Genomic DNA, 22,687 nt, shown 5'->3' with positions numbered 1-22,687 from the left:
AAGAAAAATATTTGTATTAAATTTCATTAGTGTAATAAGAGGGAAAAATGTTCAGTATTTGATGATGATTCATATACATATTTAGTGTTTTACAGTATGTGTACATATTTTGTAAAATGCTACTTCTATTACAGAAAAGTTACACATAAAAATCCTTTTAATAGAAACTTCTTAGACAAGTTAAAACAATGAAACATTATTGGCACTCATCAGGAACATTCGCCGTGGTTTGCTTAATGACTGGGAAAACAGTGACGACTTATTCGGTATCACACAATGAAATTATAAATCCGAATGCTACAAATGCAACGTCCGATCATCCCGAAGAATATTTATATACACCCATACAAGTAGCAACAGCAGTTACATTAATGGTTGGGATATATCAGGTAATATTTTGGAGATTTTTGATATATTTAATAACAGTTAATAATTACGTTCTGTTTCCTTAGATCGTAATGTATATATTTCATTTGGGTATAATAAGCACATTACTTAGCGAACCTTTAGTCAATAGTTTCACGACCGGAGCAGCCGTTTATGTCTTAACATCTCAAATCAAAGATTTGTTAGGTTTAAAAATACCAAGACAAAAAGGATATTTTCAACTTATTTTTGTAGGTATAAAATAACCAAACTTTTGCCAAAACTGTGAATTAATAAAAGAAATTATTTTAGACATTGATAGATATATTTAAGGATATACAGAATACAAATTTGGCTGCTGTAATCGTATCATTGATAACTATTATCGTTCTTGTTTGTAATAATGAATTTTTAAAGGTAGATATTACAATTTTTCTATTATAAAGGTATATAAATGATTGTCTGACAACTATTTTAATATTAGCCTTGGGCAAGCAAAAAGTGCAGTATTCCAATACCAATTGAATTGATAGCAGTTGTGAGTGGAACATTAATTTCGAAATATTTTGATTTGTCTGAGAAATATAGTATTCAAGATGTAGGTGATATTCCAACAGGGTATGTGCAACCATTTATGAATAATAATTTTGATTTTCTGAATTTCTAAAACTGACAAATTTACAGATTGCCAACACCACAAATACCAACGTTTGAGTTGTTACCCTTGGTAGCGATAGATAGTATCGCTATAACTATGGTTTCTTACACCATAACTATATCGATGGCCTTAATATTTGCACAAAAACTTAATTATAAAATTGACTCGAATCAAGAACTTCTTGCTATGGTAAGAAACTAACATTAAATATTATTTTTCAAGTGTACGCATATTTGTAAAGTGCATTTCTAGGGTCTGAGTAATATAGTGGGATCTTGTTTCTCATGCATGCCAGTATCAGCATCTTTAAGTAGATCTTTGATTCAACAAACTGTCGGTGGCCGAACACAAATAGCTAGTATTGTATCTTGTTTAATATTACTTACTATTCTGTTATGGATCGCTCCGTTCTTCGAACCTTTGCCACGATGTGTTCTGGCATCAATTATTGTTGTAAGTATCTCGTTCGGAAAATCTAAAAAGTAATAAATACATATTAATGACGCCTTTCAGGTAGCGTTAAAAGGAATGTTTCAGCAAGCCAATCAACTTGTGAAATTTTGGAAATTAAGTAAATACGATGCGATCATTTGGATCGTGACGTTCTTGATAGTAGTAATAGTAAGCATTGACATTGGTTTACTAAGTGGAATAATATTGTCACTTGGAATTATTTTATTGCAAAGTCTTAGACCGTATACTTGTTTATTGGGACATATACCAAACACGGATTTATATTTAGATTTGAGTAGATTCAAAACGGTACGTATTACATAATAAATATTTCTTATTGTATAAAACATTACGTTTGATAGTTTGATCATTTTTTAGGCAGTAGAAATTCCTGGATTAAAAATATTTCATTATTGTGGAACTTTGAACTTCGCGAACAGCAATTATTTTAAATCGGAATTAAACAAGTTGATCGGTATAAATCCACAAAAAGTTATCGAACAGAAGGCTAAGTTAAAAGAAAAAGGGATTTATATGGATACGCAAGATTCAGAAGATAAACAAGAGCTAAGGTGTATAATAATGGATATGAGCGCGTTAAGTTATATCGACTCTAGCGGTGTAAGCACTTTGCACTCGACGATAAAAGATTTCCAACAAATTGACGTACATTTTTATTTTGCTAATTGTACTAGTCCTATCTTTGAAACCATTAAAAGATGTGACTTGTATCTACATGGAAAATTTACGCTTAAGATGTTCGCGACTATACAAGATGCTAAAACGTATTTTGGAAAGGAAATGTGCTTAAGGTATTGAAAAGGAAACGTTAGAATGTACTTATCTTTGGTAAACATACTTTTATGTTATCTTATTTTTAATGTGATATTGTTACATGACGTTTTTAAATATTGTACTAAATTTTTAATAAATTATAATGGTGTTTGATTGGGAAATTATTCATCAGATCTATTTGCGAGATTGAAAATTAGCTCTCTTTATGCAATTTACATAAGATTAGAGATAGTTCATTTCTACCAACCACTAAATACTTATCTACTGTCGGCAACTGTTTTTCAAATAATGGAGCCAGTTTCGATGATTTTGCGATTTATCCGGTAAAGCTTGTAATATTAAAGCTTATTCGCTCAGCAAAACCACGTTTTTGCTGGCTCCTCGTGTAGTCAGAAATCAGCTCGAATGCCAATGCTAAAAAAAAAGAATTTTCTTTTACTAAAATGTAATTATGAGACACAAAGGTAAAACGTATCATGGAACCTACAGATTAGGTGGTCCTGTGTATGGCGGTGGATTTGGTCGAATATATGGATTACAACGTTCGTTGGATATCCTAGAATATCAAAGACACCTTAGATACGTTATTATACAAATTAGATAAACGTTGAAAAGTACCTAGGACTTCGTAATAGAGAATCATTGGGACTGGAAGGCTGAGCAGAGAGTGACTTCAAAGTACCCCTTTCGATGGTAGCATACTGTACCATTTGTATGTTGTTGTTGGTAACTCCTTCCCCTGACGAGATCTCTCTCTTTTCCCTGTGAACAAGGTCGTTCAATTTTAAAATTAGAACTTGATAAATTAATTGTTTTTAAACCATTATAAAAACTCTCTATTCCATTGTGATTCGATGTTCATACAGTTGGTTCATCATGTTCTAAAGTACCAATATCCTGTATGTAAAATAGGAAACTAGTTAAACTCGTTGGCATAAAAATTAATAAATTATTGTAAGTTTCTCGTGCGAATTAGTAAAGGATGATCAAAATAATTAGCGTAAAGAAAAGTTTCTTTGTATCGCGTAATACCTGGCTACTTGGTTTCTGGCGAGAAAAACGTTAAACAATTCGTTGAAATACTCTTCGGATTCGGGATCGTTCCTACGAAGAAAAAACATGAATCATATCGCTTCCTTGTGTACGATTCAAGTACCGTTTAATAATGACAATTAGAGAATTTTATTAGCAATATAGACGAGGATACTGGTTGCATACGCGCTATTGGTATACCTCAACGATAAGTGAAGTGTACATTAATCGGCACCGCGAAGTACTGAACCTCTTTCTATTTATACCACCGACTGACATGCACGTGTATGCTCGTACCAAGGAAAAATCGCTTATTTATTTCTGTTTATAAACTTCGTTACGCTCGCTTACGTAGATTGTATTTATCATACCAATCGTACAAACATCCGCGTATTCTATCACTAAAAAAGATTGCTTTTTCTTTTTTATAAAAACTCGTGACGAATCGGTTTTTAAAATCATCAATTTCAACGGTTCGTCAGACTATAAATATCTTCTTCCTTAAGTATTTGCAGTAAACTTTTTACGTTCCTCAACGATAACGCTTAATGGCAAGTGACACTTAAAGTGATAACGAATCTAATGGCCAAATTGCATATAACACGGTAAAGTATTTACGCTTACATATGTTGGGAACGATTTAACAATTAGTTGAAAAGAAACTTCGATTAGTTCGTTAAGTGACTCTTTAATTATTACTCGACGCGTATCCTATGCATACTCGTTGGAAGAGACTTATTTCTATAATATTTGAAATAATCAAATTATTATCCGACTTCGAAAAGGAGGAGGATACTCAATTCGATCAGTATATTTTTTTTCTGGCTTTGTTCGCCGATGTATATCTTCCGATTGGTCCCGTTAAAAAGCATTTTGCATTTTTTCATTCCGAACGGTTTTTATTGCAAAAAAACGGGAAGTTTCTAATCTCAACATAGAATGATTTCAATGATCCTTTAATATATTGTCGGGGGCATGATTCTGAACATCTTTTTCAGTATGCATAATTAACGGAAAGCTTTAGTTTTCGAGATATTCGTGCAAAACTATTCTTCGCTAAGACTTCTTTTTCTCCCAACGACTTCTATCGGACTAGGAAATTCTATTCACTCGACTCGAGTGTCTAGAACGTACTAGTTAAGAATCAACCGAGCACGTATCGAACGTACTCTTATCGAGAATATATACGATTCCCTCGTAATCGTATTTTCGATCGTACCGTACGCTGCCTCGCCGCTTGACCAGATATCGTAGCCGTTTTATGAATGAAAGCAACTCGTAGTAGTAGCCCCCTCTATCTACTCTTAGCGCCCCTACCACTTGGCCTCGGTTTGCTTGCACAGCTATACAGCGTTGGAATTCGTTTCTCGAGCACGTGGTTCGTGTAGAATGACAAATATTCCGCTACAACCTTTCTCTAATCCACCGTTTCTGATCCTGAAGCAGCACCGTACACTGCGTGTACCACTGGATCATCGTGCGACTCGTCTCGAGAAGCAGTGGAAAAATCGCTCTCCAAAAACAATGAATGCTAAAAAAGAAAGAAAAGAATGAATCCAAAGCCCTGGTACCACTTACATTTTCTCGTGATTGAGGCACAACACAGTGCTGAGCAAAGCAGCCAACACGAGAAGAAGTATAGTGGGCACAAAGATCGTGGTGACGATTTCGTTGAAGTAGCTTCTCGTGGGAACGCTAGCCTTCGTCGACCTGGCCCAACGCCACTCCGTGTGCTCCGAAATTCCAGAGGCTGATAAACCTACCACGTTCATACTCTGTCCACGTCTTGCGCTCTCATGCTGCAAGCTTTGTTGCTCTTGCTCGACCTGCGAAAAACAACCGGGAAACCTTGCGACAATGAACACTTGTCAAGTTGAACATCCAGAGAATCGTTAAAGACTTACTTCCTTCCTAATTACTAATCTGAAGGAACACCAGTCCAAGGAAAATCCAGCTTCCCTGAACAGTCTCTCCACACTGGTGCGTTTAAAGTCCCGTGGACAGAATGGCAATTTCCATAGAGGTTTCACCTCTTCCTGTAGTTCGTTCAATTCTTGTGAAAATGGCATCGAACTGCCTAGCCTTATAACGACCCTGCACCGAAAAAAAAGAAAAATACAATATAGAGTACGTTAGCTGTTCGAGTAGTCTAGACGCTCGAAAATACTTTAGCTGCGAGATATCGTGAATAATAACTAGGTCGTCATTCGCTTCGTGGCTGACATACTGGAGCTTTAACAGAGTTGGGACAGAATATAGCAATTAAAAATAGAAAACCCGAGTTTTAATTTACGGAACACGAATTCAAAGCTCGTAGACTTAACATGGGTATCGGTTTCTGTGACCATTCCTCAAGAACACCACCGATCTTTGATTTTATTCTATATAAACAATCACAGTGACTACTGTGATCGGCTTGCAAAGAATGGTCAAAATTGATAATCTAGTTAAAAAGTCAGAAAAAAATCCCCATCAGTCGTTTAATAGCGGAGGTTCGCTCGAAAAAACAAGCGTAGTACCGAGATATCTAGCGGTTCTCGATAAGAAACGAAGAGGAAAGCCACTATCAATCGTTCAGCAGGAAGTGATCGCAGTTGCGCGCAGAAGGTGAACTCGAATTTAAAGCCGCAATGCGTTTTCTTTCTCCGCAGCCACGCGTTGCTTCGATCAGCGCGTACGTGAATCACGACACGTCCTACCCGAGCTTCAGAAACTACGTCATCGTTTTCCTACTCGTGCATTATTTCCCGTTATCTTGCTCGAAAGTTGGGGAGAGTCCCGTGCGTAGTATACGTGATTTCCATTGACCGAGATCGGCCAAAGTCTCGAAGCATCCTACTACGTTTTTCACGGTAATTAGCAGCAGACACGTTTCTTCGGTTAATCGTCAACGTCTTCGTCACGGATGCTACTTCGATCGACCGTTAGTTCAAAGGGATGATCGTCTTCCCAATCATTTTTCCAGCTACTCGAACGATCTATCTTCCTAAGGAAACGGTGAACGTGCGATCGTGCACTCCCGATGAGACACCTGAATCCAAAGTCGGAGTGTGTTTCTCGGTAATTAGAGAGTAAGACAATTATAATCTATCGATTCATTCCTCAATAACGTGGAATCAATGACGCGTCAACAAGGCGAAGATACATTGAACTAGAGAAGTCTCGAAGACTGTTAGCACTTGGATAACTATCCTCTCGAGTCATCATCCTGCTTCGTTTCCTCGAAAATTCTACGATCGTACATGTAAAATTTTGATGTTTTTTCCTTGTATCATATACAGTGGGTGATCAAATTATTATGAACAGATGGTATTATGTATTCCATAAAAGTGAAATATACCCTTTCCAGCGAAAACCGTAAAAAAGATTCAAGTTTTACCGTGGCCTGAAAACTCACCAGATATAAACCCAATAGAAAATCTATGGGAATTATTAAAGCGTCGCAATGATTGACAAAATTACATTCGTATGGAATCATGACCCAGAAATGCTAGAAAATTGCCGAATAAATATGGAAAGCATGCCGAGATGTATTCACGCAATTATAGATGCCAAGGGTGACGTGACCAAATATTAACATTACATGTGTTTTAAATTATAAAATTTGTAAAATATAGCAATATAATAATAATAAAAATATAACAGTAAGTTTTGCAATAAAAAGAGATACCATTTTAAGTGTATCTTCAATTCCATTCCCGATCAAACTTCAGATAAATGGTAATTTCGAACTGTTCATAATAATATGATCACCCACTGTAGATCTTGATTCCTGTGCGAGAGCTAAGGCAGGTTTTACGAAAGCGTTTGATAAAAGAGGAAGATCCATTCTAATTAACATAAATCTTCATAGAACGATACGAAGCGAAAAACTTTCACCAAAGCGCAGAGTGATGTGTAAAAGCGGGTGACGTTTAAATGTTGAGAGCAGACCGGCATGGCACGAGATACATACATAGACCGGAGGAACGAGCAACAGCAGAGGCCAAGCCGGAAGTCGTTCAGTCGTTTACAACGCGTACGAGTGCGCTGACAATGTCGCACTTACGTTAACCGGACCATTTATGCGTGTGTATGTACATACAGCTTATACAACAACATTAAGCTCGCGCGACTAATCTACGCCGTTTTCTCGCCTTCTACTTTTGAGTGAAACAAAGACGAGTATTCTTAGTTAGAGCGAAAAGGATCGGTATCCTTTTCACTACCACCTGCTCAGGAGGAAAAGGATTTCTCGAACGGTTACAGTGTTTCGTAATGCGTTACATGAAAATTCATTGTTCTACCAGCAATTTGGAAACGTTACGACACTCGTAGACGGATGTTCTCGTAATGAAGATGAAGGGAAAAAAGTTTAGAATGACGGTGAAACGACAATCGTGACGAGTATGGGACGATACCGAACGAACGAATCATTTGGCAAGAAATAAATGTTTGTTTTACGCCTGCCTCGACTTGAGTAATGACACCGTTACTCATCCGTGAACCGTGAACGAGCGATAGTGCATGAAATGACTCCGATTTGACGCGAAAATCGTGCCAGCCGATTTATAGTGACGCATAACGTGTTCAAGGGAATCGTTATTGGGTTCTGTTTGCAGAGGATACATTCGATTTCTTCGTATTGCAGCTTCGGTGAGTTGGATTTATTATACACGGATCTATTATGTAAATCTACCCCCTGCTGTGCGCCGGCTCCTCTCGAATTACATTGAGGTATAAACAATTAAAAAATCCTAATCATTTTTAATCACGTACAATTTTACAACGCCTTCTATTCTCAGCAACTTTGCTCTGCTAGAAGAGAGAACGTTCTCCAGCGGAATAACAAAGATTTATCCACGGGATGATGCTGCCGTTTAACGTTGCGCATAGAAAGCGGCGATTATCGATTTCGAAAAAGCGTGGGACGCGCGTCACAACGTTGTTTTCCGTTGATCAGACGATTAATACGTCAGCGATATCGAAGCGAGCACGCTGAATCTCATTGAGTCCGCTCGATTAACATAATCGGCGATACGTTAACGGAACCTCTACAACATTTTTTCTCTTCCGTTCAACCGAATTTCTTGCTCGCATCTTGCCTCGTACGATCTCACAGCTTCTTCTATTTTATAGAAATCGCAGAACTCACCCTTCGCCTTCGCTCGGTTTCAACGGCAGACGAGCACCCAGCTCGACTGCTGATGCTAGGAACGTTGCGTATAAATCCGTCGCGTCTTTCCATAATTTCTTTCTGTAATAGAGAGAAAAAAAAGAAGACGTAGAAACATTTAACCGTTTCGTTTGTGTCCAATTAAGAGGCGCGCTAGAGTTGATTTATTTAACGCGTTGACCGTCACCAGCGAACACAAGATTAATTAAGGACTCAATCATCAACGTATTAGCGGTTCGTATCACGAGCAGTTTCAAAGTCTTCGTCACCCTTTCTTATTTTCCATCGTTTAACGCATCGTTGCGTATCGAATATTTCAAGGATATACATTTTTCCTTGAGTCCCATCGACGTACCTAAATATATCGAGAAGTTGCTCGGTTCTATTGCGGTTGAACATGTCCTCCACGTTCAGATTATCGATCTTCAGATGGACCTCGTACTTGGTCAGGTTCTCCTTCTCGAGCACGTTCATCTCCAGGACCTTGTACCTGGTTTCGTAGGTGTGTTTGTTCAGGCCTACGATCTCCAGCTGAAACATCGAGTCGATACGTTAACGTAGGGCCAGGAAAGCAGGTGTTCGCGACAATTTACCTGGAAGTATTTCTGATTCCTTGGCGCGACGCCGTACAGAAATCCATGGTGATCTCGCTTGCTGTACGTGTAATGAATCCACGAGGGAAGATCGGGCGCGTTCAGTAACGAGGGCTGATAGGAAAACTGATCGTATCGTCCTGAACAAAGAGAGAGATTCCGAATATGGTATTAGAGAAGAGTCCCGGATGATTTCGAAGGATTTCGAAGATATTTGGCGATCACTCGAGGTTAACGAGAAATCGTAAAGAGTCCTCCGATGACGTCCAGCGTCGGAGAGGACCGATACACGCGAGAACGTCAATCAGCTGTGAGGTCGACGCGAAACATTCGTTGCTCGACTCTGTTCGTTAATTGTTATTCGAAACGCGGCGCGAATGACGCGCGGAGACACGCTTTAAATTTCAACCGGTGAACCGAGTTAACCGGGCGACCAGAGATATGGAAGATGGATACTTCGATCATCGTAGAATTGTCAATTACTTTGCTAACTGTTCGAAACAAGAACAAGATATTCTAGAATACGAATCGATTCCGATACAAGAATCATTAACCATGGGATTTTCGATTACGCGTTTCTTCGTTACTACGTTATTTCCTCTATGCTAATTAGTAATACAAAGGCGATGCAAATCGGTCATCGATCGGTATACCAACAATTAGAACCGCGTGTACACTTCCTCCTTACCGTCTTCCCTCCAGTCGAAAGTCTCCGGCCTGATTGGAATGACGAACACCTCGGTCATTAAGATGCTCTCGGCGCTCGCGAAGGCCGCCACCGCCAACGACAATGTTATTACGCCCGAGAGCATGCTCTTTGTCGTACCTGAAAAGTATCAACAAACCCCAGGTGTTATTAACCCTTTCGCTCTACCTATGACGGGTATATACGTCATCGACGTACAAATGGAAAGTGTTAAAAGATCAATCGAGCTCGTTTCATCGATCTCTCCAGGTGAAAAAAAAGAGAGCAGCGTTGATTTTTTCGAAATTGTCGCCGGTAATCGGTCGAGGGAACACGAGGGAAAGCTCGCGATGAAAATAGAACCCGGTTCTGTCGACACGATGCTCTGTATACTCGAGGAATCGCCAGACGCAGCACACTCGCGGTGTATCGGCTTACGAAACGTAAACTGGCCGAGGCAACGATACTTTTAGCGGTGAAAACGCACTCTGGACAGGTTGGAGCGACGCAAGTGCAACGCCTGGACGAAAACCTTTCCACGGGTTCGGCACACGCGAATCGAGCGTGGGAGACGGCGAGATAATTGATGCGATACCTGTTTTACTAATTAACGAAACGCGTGCGGTGGCGTTGAACGCGCGCGTTTCGCCCACTATCGCGGCTCGTCTCTACCGCCCACCTATCGCCCAACTGTACATTCGAGCTTGCCAAAAAAACGGAAAAAAATCAAACAAAGGAGAGAAAAATAAGGTGTAAGAGTAAACGGAGCATAAGAGAGCGCGTGCGTTTCGCCCTTCTCATGCGCAGCTGGAACATCGCTTCCGACAACCGTTCCCAGGAGCGTACGCTGTTTCAGTTTTCTCGAGAATCTTATCTTCTGGGCGCGATAAAATCTCAAGGGCGGTCCGTTATTCGTCCGCTGGACACGGACGAAGGTCCGTCCATTTCGAAAGAAAGCGCGCGCGATGCGTAGCTCTAATTTCTTTCGCTGTTACGCGATCACAGATTTTCATCGACGCGAGCGGCACCGTGCGCGCGCAGCATACCCTTTTATCTGAACTAAACTTCCGTTCCGTTCGTTATCGCGACGCTTTCAGCGGTTCCTGATAACCGCTTACAAGTTTCCAGGAAGAAAACACACCGAACATACGTCGAAGAATACGATGAATTGAAATGCAAACTCGACTAGGTTCGCAGAGTTCAGATTCGTGAACTCTCGAAAGCTTTCCATTGGTCGCGAGCGAAAATCAAAATAGCCGAGCTTTCGGCGAGGGAAACGAAAATACTTAAAAATACGATGTTTCGATAGATTGTTGGTTTTTCCAAAGGTAGAGTCATAATTTTATCCAGAAACGAGGATGAAGGGATAAAGCCGAGAGGAATCACGCGAGCGCGAGTGGAGGCGGCCGAGGAACGTCGCGGGGCCCGGCGTCTCCTCTCTCGACCATTTACGTTTCCTACGTGCACGGCACTGCCTATTGACGTCTGCAGTAGGCGTGGTTTCGGTCTGGCCGATAGAGGGATATATTTACCGCACACACAACTTTTCTCTCTGGTGCGCGAACGAGGCTCGCGTTATTCGATTAATAATGTGTATTTGCAGTGCGAGGTTTGATGCGACCGGTGGACGGCGCAAAACCGCGGCCACTCCTCGGCACAGGGGTTGATTGTTCCGGACACGCGGACGTTTCCTGGCCGGGGGTGACTACCTCCACGAATCTGGTTACCAGTGCTCGTCCACGGGAAAAGCTCGGTCTCGCGGCACTCGACGCACTACCAGTGTGATCGACTCGATTACTGGTGACAGTCAATCTGCACCCGACCCTCTACCTCTTCTACGTCGTCGTGGGACCGATACCTGTATTCCTGTTAACGGACGACCCGTTCGTTCTTTCGCCCCGAGTGACTCGACCAGCCTCTTTCAAAACTTTCCCTTCACTGACACATTGAAGAAATGGCGGGTAACAGCGTTCCGGTGTTGCTGGTTACCGCAAACGTTGGCAGTATTTTCGAGGAGGTACGTAACAGAGAAATTTTTACCTGTACGTTTATCTCTTTCTCCTCTCTATAGATTATCGACCACGACCCTGAAGGACCGATCGAGACTCGACGACGATTTTTACCTTCGTACGCGACGCGACACGACCTACTTATTTCCTTCCTTCTTCCTCTTTCGTTTCGCTTCGCTGTCTCTTGTTTGGCGCGTCTTTCGTACGTGCAATGTTGTAATAATGTCAACTTGTAACATCCTCTGCCTCTCTTCTTTAATTCTTCCTTCTTCATTCAACTTTTTTCCCCTCGTTTTCCTCGTCGTCGAGGGTCCAATGCGTCGCTCGAACTTACGCGTAAATACTAAATGCAATGCAGTTGTAATGTTAACGCGCGAACCAGAAATCGTGCGTTACGTCTATCGAGGATTTTCCATAATTGCTAGTTCCTTATCGGATCGCGTCGATTTAGATAGGGAACAGAATTACGTCTCCCTTATTAAATCAATTAATACGAAGTTAATGGTAATCCTTTTAGAAATTGAGCAAAACTAAGGAAAACGGATCTTCAAATATATTACACACGGTAATTTACCGAGAATTACTTCTTTCGCGGTACTTTATCGACGAACGATAAACAGACTATTCGTTTACGCGAGCTAAAATATCGATGAAAATTATAAAATCGTCTCCTTTTTACGGCCTAGTTTTACGTAGAAATTGAGGAAAACAAAGGAGATCGTAAAATACTAAGAAAAAACGGATATTTGATACATTACACATGGTAATTTACCGAGGGTTAATTCTTTCGCGGTACTTTATCGACGAACGATAAATAGACTATTCGTTTACGCGAGCTAAAATATCGATGAAAATTATAAAATCGTCTCCTTTTTACAGCCTAGTGTGATGTTGAAAATTTGGACGGAAGAATTTTTATCTGTAAGTATCACCGATAAGATGCATTGTCACTGCGTAAATACAGCGAGTATTTACACTCACCGAGAATTCTTTACAGACTATACTGAGGTTGGATCCAAAGTTTATTGCACTACACTGCCAAGAAGTAGGTGGAAAAAATTATGAGCAAAGTATGAGACACGTGGAAGACTTTGTTAGGTAATTCAGCATTGTATTTATTTTCAAATATTCTTCCTTTTATCTATGTAAGTTTTGTGGATTGCACGCTCTGTACATAGTAGCTATATTGGACTAAAGGTGAACAAGATTCCTAGGTAAATCTTGTTAGAGCAAAGCTTCTTATGAAAGGTTTCCTCTAGTAAAGGAATCTAACTGAATTAATAGAATGATGAGCACAGATCTTTAGTAGACATATTTATGTAAACCTTATTTCTATACTCGTTGAATGGAATTAATCTGAAATCAATTACTAGTTTCACAAATGATATTTTTATGGAACAATACATAGTAGCAGTTAAGCATGAACCTTTTTAAAACTATACTAAGACAAATAGGTTTCTCTGACCGCATATTGAATATGATTTAACGCATAAGTGGCAGAAAGGGATAAAAATAGATGATCACGCGTGGCTCTACAGTTGAGCGAGCCACTTCAAAAGATTAGTTTATTGAATGATGTTCATGGGGGAACACTGTAAAAAAAAGTGTTTGAAAATATAGTCTATCTTTGAGCTATGAAAAGTTCAGGATCTTTATCCTTATAAGGCTTAATTGCATCTAATAATATTTCCTACAGGTTACTAATGTCATCAGAGGAATTAAGGCTGTTTGACAAAATTAGAGTATTCTTAGATGAAGACTATTCATCTGCTGAACATTTTACAGTACGTATATAAAAATTATACGCATATTTTATCTATATATTGATTGCCAACACAAATACAGAAGGATATCTCTTTTTTTCAGGCACTTGGAAATTTTTACTTTGTGCATGAATCTTTGAAAGAGGTTTTACTATGGGACTTTAAAGGTATAGTGTACATATATTTTATAATTAACAATCTATGTGTAAATTTATATAACTGAATGTAATTATATTGCTATGATTTCAGAATGTACTTTTATACCAGTAAATGGAAAAGAGGTTCATTCTGGTAATATCGAGGCAGTTACAACCAAAGAAAAAGCAAAGTTTCCTCAAGAATTTTTTCCAGAATGTAAATGGTCTAGAAAAGGATTTCTAAGAACACGATGGAGTATTAGCGGAACTGTTTTTGATCTCATAAATATACACTTATTTCATGATGCCAGTAATTTCATTGCTATGGAAACAGTAAGTAAACGTAACCGTTCAACGATAAGCGGCTCGTTGTCGCTTAATTTATCCCGATTGTTTATTTTCAGTTTCCATCTGTATACAGTAAAACGCGTAGAAGAGCGCTCGAGCATACGTTAGATAGGTTTCATAATGATAAATATCCAAATGTACCATACTTTTTATTTGGAGACTTTAACTTTAGAACAGACACAGCTAGCGTAATTAAAGTACGTATAAGAAACTATACTATTCTTGTATAGATACAAAGAAATTAAACAAAAGAATTTCTCTTTTTAATAGAAACTTACAGAAGATACTCAAGAAAGAAAGTTATCAAACAAAGGAAGCATCTCGAAATTGCAATTTCACAATAAAGAAGATGATCTCATATTAACGTTAGGAAAGAAAGAATTCTCTCATCACGAGCATCAAAATGTTTTTATGCAAAACAGTGGAGAATGGGTAGGTAGTTGATCGTTTAAATATCAAACTGTACAATGTTACTTACAATACTGCATTAACAATTAGGAAGACCATAATGAAATTACCGATATTTATATAGCTACGTGAATATGACAGAGAGCTGGAAGACTTTGACGGAAGATTATATGAATTTCCAATTAAATTTGTGCCCAGTTATCCCTTCGAGGAGGATATCAATGAAGGTTCGAATTACATGCAAACCAGAGTACCAGCTTGGTGCGATCGTGTTCTACTGAGTACTACAGCTAAACTACTAGTCGAAGATGTATGTATCATTATTAAAGTGTTATTTTCAACAACATTTTCTGGAACAAGTCTTTGTACGTAAATCGTTTCTTTCTCTCTTTCAGATATCATCACCAGACACTGTAGAGTACGGAATAATAGGACCAACAACTTGTATGGGTGATCACAAGGTGAGACAATTTAATTTTTTTTATTTTTGTTCTAACAGAACAAAGAGGTACTGACTCGTTTTACTTATTATGCTGGGTACATATATTTACACTCTTCTTAGTTCTTATTCTGATGATTCATTTTTCTAATTATTATGGTGCAGCCTGTTTTTCTGGAGTTTCGAATGACTCTCTAAGCACTAAGGTACCTATCTATGAACTGTCTGCCTGTTCTTATCTTGGTTTTCCCATCTATCCTATATTTCTCTTAGTATTCCATTATCTTCTTTCTAACTATTATACATAAAGGCTTGTTTGATGTAGCTGGTTCAATGTAGTATTAATTCCAAATTCACCTTTTTACTGATTTTCGATACCATGATTCCAATTAGCTTTCTGCTATCATTATCATCGAAAGTGATTAAATATATTTTATTTTATCACCGCAGGTGTGCACTTTGTCGCTTCTTTGATGCATTTTTCGTAAAAAATTCATCAATTTTATGCTAAGAATAACCGATATGAAATTACAATTGAAAACCCATAAAAAGGAAAAATAAGAACTTTCATGATAATCGTATCTGAATACTATATACAAACGTTCAGTACCATATTAGCCTTACATTAACCGTACCAAATGTACAATCGTCACCGTATCATCGTCCTGAATCACGTTAATGTTAGTTAGACTTTTTATAGAGCCTTACCATATGAGGAATGTCCCTCTATTTCTTCATAGAGATGCACGATAATACATAAGGATCGTCCATTTTTTCCCGTTTGCAGCCAGTCTACTTGAGGGCTAGTCTCACCTTGGACGAAGGTATGATAAATTGCTGCCGCTTGCCGAGTGCGCCTGAGTTCTGCTTTCGAGTGCCAGACAATTACGTGGAATTGTTGTCCATGTTGCCTGATTACAGTAGTTGCGTTAGCGGACGGCTCAATTACATGGACCGTTCGACTAATCTGTTGCACGCAGCACCTATCAAGCATGATCCTTACACCCCGGATAGCATGGACAGTCCTAGTCCGAATGCTATTATGACAGCCTCGGTTGATCTTCCGGACGTAGACATAGAGAATATCAACAATTTGTCCACGTTACAATCGGTGAATCCGTCGAATTCGACGAGACGTCTCGACCGAGCTGTGTCGCCCGCTCTGTTGAAATCAAAATTAGAGCTGATCGTGCGAAATAAGAAGCAAGAGATGGATACGATCGACCAAGAAGCGACGGACATCAAACGAAGTCCTAGCGATCGTTGTTTGCACTCTTGGCCGAACACCGAAGAACAATGGACGGTCAGAACGAACAGATGTAACAGCGACGTGTCCTGGCAAAGGTCTCATCTGTTGACCGAGGCATGGGTTCAAGGTAAAGGACAACAAGGATACCATTCCTTCGGGGAGTTCGTTAATCGTGCATCCCTAGGTGGTTCGTCGTCGCCGAACGGTGTCGAAGGTTTATCGTCCGACTTGATCATACCCAGGATATCGATCATAAACGCAAGTAATTTCGAATCGAACGAGAGTTCTGTGTACTTACACGAGGATAAGTACAGCAATTACTCGGAAAATAAATTGAGCGTATACTCGGACGGTCAAACGAAGAGTTTAAGCGGAGAAGCTTTCAGCTCGGAAAAGTCGGACGAAACGTGCGAGAAGAAAATTCACGACAGGAGCAACAGACTGAGTTCGAACGCAAAGATCGCGATCGACGAGAACGTATATCTACGTGACATAAGTGAACTTCTAACGAGTCAAGATAAGAATGCTTATCCGATGATGGTTGGTACAAATGTTTATCGAGTGGGGAGTAAAATAGACGAAGATAAGATGCTCGAAGCGAAGGAACAGCGTTTCAACGAAATCATAGATACATTGCAGAGTATGGAAGAGAATAACAGTAGAAATCTGTGCGCCCTCGTACAGAACGACGATGAATCTAGTATTAAAGATAGAAAAGTAATTACGGAAGATCCTGCGAACGATCAGACTTCTCAAGTATTAAAATACGCGCGAACGGAACAGATCGAAGTTCATTTCGGTGATAACGAAACGGATAAGCTTTCGGAAAGAGATACGAAAGGTGTGAAAACAGAGCAGAACGTGGAGGGAGGGCTTAGAACGAACGAAGTTGAAATTTTAAGATGTGACAATAAAAACGAAACGGTAATCACGCAACAGATAACGAGAAGTAATTCTATACAAAGCCAGGATATCGGTGATAGTACAGGAAACGTGAAATTGAAATTGAAAGCGTATCAAGTGTCGGAAAGGTGTAAGCATAATATCGCAGAGAAGAAAAGCAGATGCCAAAAATGTTGTTGCATAGTGTCGTGAAAGGACGCGTAGATCTTAATGCATTGATGTTCCTTATTTATTTTCCATAGTCATACGCGCGTGTCACGTTCGAATTAGGTTGATGCACACGAAATGTTCGAGGAAAATTGTTAGAAAAAACAAATCTAGTGGTGCTTTACTTTTATTAAACCCCGAAAATCCGTCATCTCGTATGCATCAAACTAATGAATCGTTAGGAGAAAGCGGTACTTCTATAGTCACTTAAAATCCCTTACGATCCCGCTTATGCTCAGCCGAGTAGTACCCTAATTAATTCTACGTCGTATCGCATGTTATGAGACTTTCCAATTGTTTCCCGCATGTGCACGATACATCCTAATATTCTCGTGTCGCGTGAATTTCGTTTTGTTTAACATGGATGTTGTGAACGGTAAATTATGTATATTTTCATATTCTAGATGCGCAGTTGAATAAGCAGTATATATCGTTGTTATATAGCGACGTGTTACATTGCGTTGAGTTGATGAATTCGAAGCAACCGGATGACTGTCATCGTTTAGTTAACGAACAATACCTACGATGTATTAAAAAATAGCGTTACCACACTGTACATAATCGAGTCGCGGAAAATTACGGTGGATCGCGTTCTATTTTTATTTTATCCCGACACCTTTCGCGATTTTTTAATCGTTAAGAATCGAGTCGCGTCTGCTCGAGTAAATTGTTACCTCGTAGTTGTTTTTAATTATCTCATTATACAGATTCCAATCAAATCTTAATTTCAAATGACGGATCGAACGATTCGATTTTATACGATTTCCTCGCGTTCTTTTTTTTATTCTCATTTATCGCGAGAATTCCATCCATTTTTGCATTTTACCAGCAGGAGTTACGAGGTGGATAAATTTTTTGAACGAAATTGAGCTTTTCGAAACTCTCTCATTTCTCTTACTAACACCTTCATACTTTCGCTTATTCACAAATGCTCGATCCTACTCGCTCATTAATTCGTTAAGTAGTTAGCAATATATTTACGATTAGAATAGATATAAATCAGCTATGTTGTAACTTCAATTTCGTCCAAAAAATGTTCATTCGTAACGTCTAATTGGTATCGAAAGTGTATGCATCGTATCCTTGCCAAATTGTACTGTCCTATCGTAGTATGTTAAAAAATCCGCGCGTGCAATGTTGTGCGCATGCGCGCATTAAACGCGCGCAAGTAGTCCGACGCGTTTGGACCCCGACTGCCAAAGTTAGTTTCATTTTAGCGATAAAAAGAAAGATATTAACTTATATTAGCGAATTATAGTTACCTAAGGAATTAATGCTATGTTCTATATCGCTTTACATTTCGATGTTCGATCGTCGATGCTCGAACGAAAGCTTTCCCTACTTATTCGATTAACACGCTAGATCGTGGACAATAAAGAAGATATTCATTTGTAGCGTCTCGACAAAATTTCAGTAGGCGGTAAATCGTATCTTCTCGGAACGTGGACGTAAATCTTAGTCAAAATATCGTTTAACATAGACTAGTTCGCGTATGAATGAACGTATACGTTCGAATCTTGCCAAAAAAGTTACACGCAATACGAGAAACAGTTAAAAGTAAGGTTAAGTTACCTGTTTCCTTCCCCAAGTTCGAAACGTTGCGTTCGTAGGTACTTATTGTTAGCAAAGTATAGCTTGTAACTTTTACTTTATTAGGCAAACTTCAGATCTTCGAATCTGAATGTAATAATCACGGAGATTCGAGCAATCGATTTATCGTGCATTCGATTCTGATCCTATTATGCTTACGAATCGTAAGACAATTATTTAGTTATTATTTTTTTTGCCGTTTGTAAATATAAATTTATTTTTAATACAACCGAACATTGCTTTTTCTTTTATTTATATCCTTATTAGCGTAGCACAATTGTTTTCCCGCCCGACTACTAATCTTTTTTTATTTTTGTACATGTACGTTTATTTTGTAAACTCAGTGTTTAATTGTATATGTATCGTTATCTGCACGTTGCACGACAGTGCATTCTCAGTTTCGCATTTTTTAACGTACATTGTTTTACAGTAGAGCAGATTTAAATAAATGGGGAAAAATATTCTGTAATTCTTAATCTAGAACTAGTTCATTCTACAGTGGATAAATTTCACATTGATGACTGTAATTTTCTTATATTTCTAAGCGTAGATATTCCGTAATACATTACGGTATTTGCATAAACTGATAGGCATGCAATAAAAGAAAATAATACAGGCCTTAATCTGCTCTGCTATATACGATTCCATAATGGGTAGTCAATGATTGATTCCTGACTGCAGACACGATGAATCAGGAGTCCGAATCGGGTACGATGTCCAGTTTAACCAGCCGTGAGATCTTCAACAACAACAACAACCACAGCAACAACAATTATGACAGCGCAACGACGATCACAAGATATATACACATTAAACACGCGGATTCTTCGGTTAAGGTTTTTCGCGAAACAACTGTTTGATATCGGATCGACCGTTTAAACGAACATCAATCGCGGATAAAACCGCGTCGAACAGCACTTCACGAGCTTCCATGTTGCAATGCATTATGGGTAGTTTAACGGTTTCGCGACGCATCGACCAATGATCGTTGTCCGCGCAGATCTCGCCGCGTCGATTTCGAAGTATACCGGTAATCGAATGATCGATCGTCGATTCTAACCTATCAATTACAATTGGCCGAATAATCACAATAATTATTGGTAAACTGATCTCTGAATATGTCTACACGTGTTCGTGTTGCGTATTATAAAACGGTTTGATGAATTTATGCGAACGAACGTAAACACTTGTGATAACGAGGTTAGTTTGCGCGACGAACGATAACACATCCTTCCCCTACAGCGGACCGAAGTCGACTGCGCGCGGTGAATGATATTGCGCGCGCATCCACGAAACCTGCGCGCGCATCCGCAAAATGATCCCGCTTGATTCGGGTATATTTACGCGAAATTCGTTACACCATTAGCGATTCAATGATTCAAATACGTCCTAAAATATGAAATAAGGGATGTTTTAAGTCTTATCGTGAAACATTTCATGTTTTTGAAAGCATTAACGAAATATCATTGTCAGTAGGAGGAGCAACAGGTTGATGCCGTTTTAAACGTGAACGCGTTAGTAGTCACGTGATGTAACGAAACGTATCTGTCGGTACAATCACGCGAGCAATTATCGTATGTTATTTTTTCAATGTCTCGATGTTCCTGTGATGCGTTTTTTCGAACCAGTTTTTCCCGCAATGACCTGTGGTCTTGCAACGATTTTTAAGATCATACGAGCAAAGATTCCACACGGGAGAAGCGTTTTCAATGGAAGATCGTTCGATGTGATATTACCGTGGTACATACCTCGCTTCGTCGATCTTTACTGTTAGAAATCGTGACATCCAAGTAGAAGAGAATTGCGCTACGATTGCTGCCAAAAAAGCGGATTCGATTTAACCTTTTGCGATTCGATTTTAATAGAATTTCACAGCAAAAGATTAATAAGAATCACATGCGAAACTGCAAAGAAACGATTACGTATTAAAATAAGAAAAGAGTGCGTAATAATATCGTTGCAACTTCGAAAACACGTGTAAACGTTTTCCTATTAGTACGTACCAAAATATTGTTGTCTCGATTCTTCCTTTTTTTTATCGCTGCTCTGTTTTCTAGATATATAAGCGTATTGTTTTTGACGCTCTAAGAAAAAAAGTTGGCAATCTCTGACGCAATTCACTCGAAGCACTCGATCCACGATAGTATCTTAATCCGATCCAATTGGACTAAATTTGCGAGTACATTCCATTAGCGTAACCACTAGAGCGAGTGAACTCGATGCTTATGAAAACACGTTGGAAGGTACTCGAGATCGTTCATATACCTAGAGAAAATAAAACAGAAAAAAAAAAGAATTTAGACGTCGTAGATCGTATGTAATTGCACGCAACATATCTGTATTCCTTTATCGACGTACATGTGATAAATCGTACACTCGTTGCAAGCCTTCTACAAAAGCTTGCTGCTACTTAAAAGTCCTTATTACATATTAGATCCCTCACTGCCTCTGGTTACGCCACTGGTGCATTCAGATTTTTCGATGTTCTTATAGTAATGCGTCCATGAACGTTGTAAAATACCATACCATAAATTACGATGGATTGCGTTCGTTCGTTTCCTTTCAAATTTCAATTATACCGTCTTTTTTACTTCGTTTTAAGGATTCACCGATTCTCCGAGTCTTATACTCTCAATCATTGCCTGCAGTACAACCAGCGATCGATTAGTTATTTTATAAGAAGATTTATTGTAACTGGAAAATTGGTAAACTCGAAGGAATCGAGATGTTTACCTATGACTGTTTTCGAATCCGTTCCATCTTATAATGTTGCATCTTTAACGATAGCGAATAAAAGTATGCACGAATCCTGATTGAGAATGACGCCGAAAGGTGGCAATATTTTTCAAGTTCTCGTGCTTACAAAAGGTTTTGCTGTTCGTTATGTGACATACACTCGATTCTCTTGAGCCACGTTTTCCTGAAAAAATTCTTTTATTAGCGATTGCTATGTCAAATGCCTCCTGTCGAAGTGTATGTCCATGATAATCATAAGCCATTCCTTGAGAGTTAGCCGTAAGATAGCCGACGTTAAAGCGTATAATTCAATGAATGAAAATTTTCCAAAGTACCTGATATCAGTTCGATCAAAGCATTAACTACGTACGCTGCGATTCCTTCTTCCATGTATCCGTTCCGTTGAATTTCTGGGTATTTCATAAATTGATGAACCTTCAGCTACTAACATACTGTGCACTTCAATCTATGCAGTACCTGGAAAATATTAGAATTTTGAATTATACGCTTTACCTGTGATGTAATTATTTAATTCGATGTATGTACATAGGATATAAGAATTTTGACGCTTTCACCAGACTGGTTTTAGGATCTTCCGCGCGGGCAAATTTTTCGAAGAACTTTTCCACGAGAATGTTGTTCGATTGCTTTCAAACTTATATCGATGATTCCTGCTTCCTGAAATAAGGAAAAAAAATGTTAGTAACGAAAACGATAGAATTAGAAAATAGACAAAAGATGCTGAATTTGCTAGTGATTCAAGTTTACAAACCAAAGCGTACGATCAAATCGAAATGCAATGCGCGCTATCGAAATCCTTACTTATTCCGATGTTTTAAGATAAACGTTATTTCTTCCGTTTTTTTCGACGGAATGTGAACGTTGTACTTTTATAAATATGAATGTACTTATATTTTGTACTGACAGTACCTTGCAAGAATATAATATGTTAAACGATGAAGTTATATGTACATGTATAATGTGTGTTACAAATAAACGTTTTAAAGTAGGAACACTTGAGATACGACCAAACTTTGTTGACCGAGAAAACTGGGACAATGTTTCTGTTAAATTTTCAAACCAATGTATGCTAAATTGCGATGCACTTATTTTATGTATTAGTATAGAGAATACAGAATAAAGTTACCGTTCTACAATGTC

The 22,687-nt window shown here is 38.8% G+C and overlaps 3 protein-coding genes across 13 annotated transcripts in view; 2 read left to right on the top strand and 1 right to left on the bottom strand.

Annotated features, from left to right (window-relative positions):
* The window catches only part of LOC114875123 (solute carrier family 26 member 6), a 3,349-nt gene extending 924 nt beyond the window's left edge, over positions 1-2,425 (top strand). Inside the window, exons 4-11 of one of the 3 annotated variants that reach the window (XM_029185072.2) lie at positions 214-389; positions 453-617; positions 679-783; positions 851-984; positions 1,051-1,213; positions 1,277-1,477; positions 1,538-1,786; positions 1,856-2,425. In XM_029185072.2, the coding sequence (XP_029040905.1) occupies positions 214-389; positions 453-617; positions 679-783; positions 851-984; positions 1,051-1,213; positions 1,277-1,477; positions 1,538-1,786; positions 1,856-2,296 (1,634 nt within the window). In that variant the 3' untranslated portion in view covers positions 2,297-2,425. Of the gene's footprint in view, positions 1-134; positions 390-452; positions 618-678; positions 784-850; positions 985-1,050; positions 1,214-1,276; positions 1,478-1,537; positions 1,787-1,855 lie in introns of all 3 variants that reach the window. The other 2 variants (XM_029185073.2, XM_029185074.2) reach the window with 2 other exon arrangements.
* Positions 1-20,628, bottom strand: part of LOC114875128 (epsilon-sarcoglycan) — a 26,491-nt gene extending 5,863 nt beyond the window's left edge. The window contains exons 1-13 of one of the 9 annotated variants that reach the window (XM_046287226.1): positions 20,539-20,628; positions 19,409-19,529; positions 9,741-9,878; positions 9,053-9,192; positions 8,815-8,990; positions 8,439-8,540; positions 5,209-5,398; positions 4,883-5,130; positions 3,305-3,376; positions 2,891-3,034; positions 2,760-2,828; positions 2,520-2,686; positions 1,411-1,499 (exon numbers count right to left, since the gene is read on the bottom strand). In XM_046287226.1, the coding sequence (XP_046143182.1) occupies positions 2,662-2,686; positions 2,760-2,828; positions 2,891-3,034; positions 3,305-3,376; positions 4,883-5,130; positions 5,209-5,398; positions 8,439-8,540; positions 8,815-8,990; positions 9,053-9,192; positions 9,741-9,864 (1,290 nt within the window). In that variant the 5' untranslated portion in view covers positions 9,865-9,878; positions 19,409-19,529; positions 20,539-20,628 and the 3' untranslated portion in view covers positions 1,411-1,499; positions 2,520-2,661. The other 8 variants (XM_046287231.1, XM_029185083.2, XM_046287225.1 and 5 more) reach the window with 8 other exon arrangements.
* Positions 11,665-22,687, top strand: LOC114875121. Its single transcript, XM_029185068.2, has 12 exons — positions 11,665-11,754; positions 12,626-12,667; positions 12,744-12,844; positions 13,443-13,530; positions 13,613-13,676; positions 13,759-13,979; positions 14,051-14,191; positions 14,265-14,426; positions 14,527-14,712; positions 14,798-14,863; positions 15,629-17,150; positions 19,472-22,687. The coding sequence occupies exons 1-12, from the start codon at positions 11,692-11,694 to the stop codon at positions 19,648-19,650; spliced, it is 2,835 nt and encodes a 944-aa protein (XP_029040901.1). The 5' UTR covers positions 11,665-11,691; the 3' UTR covers positions 19,651-22,687.

Source organism: Osmia bicornis, chromosome 9 (assembly GCF_907164935.1).
Source record: "Osmia bicornis bicornis chromosome 9, iOsmBic2.1, whole genome shotgun sequence".
Lineage (NCBI taxonomy): Eukaryota > Metazoa > Arthropoda > Insecta > Hymenoptera > Megachilidae > Osmia > Osmia bicornis.
The sequence above is the reverse complement of the archived record's forward strand: the minus strand, read 5'-3'. Positions and strand labels throughout refer to the sequence as shown.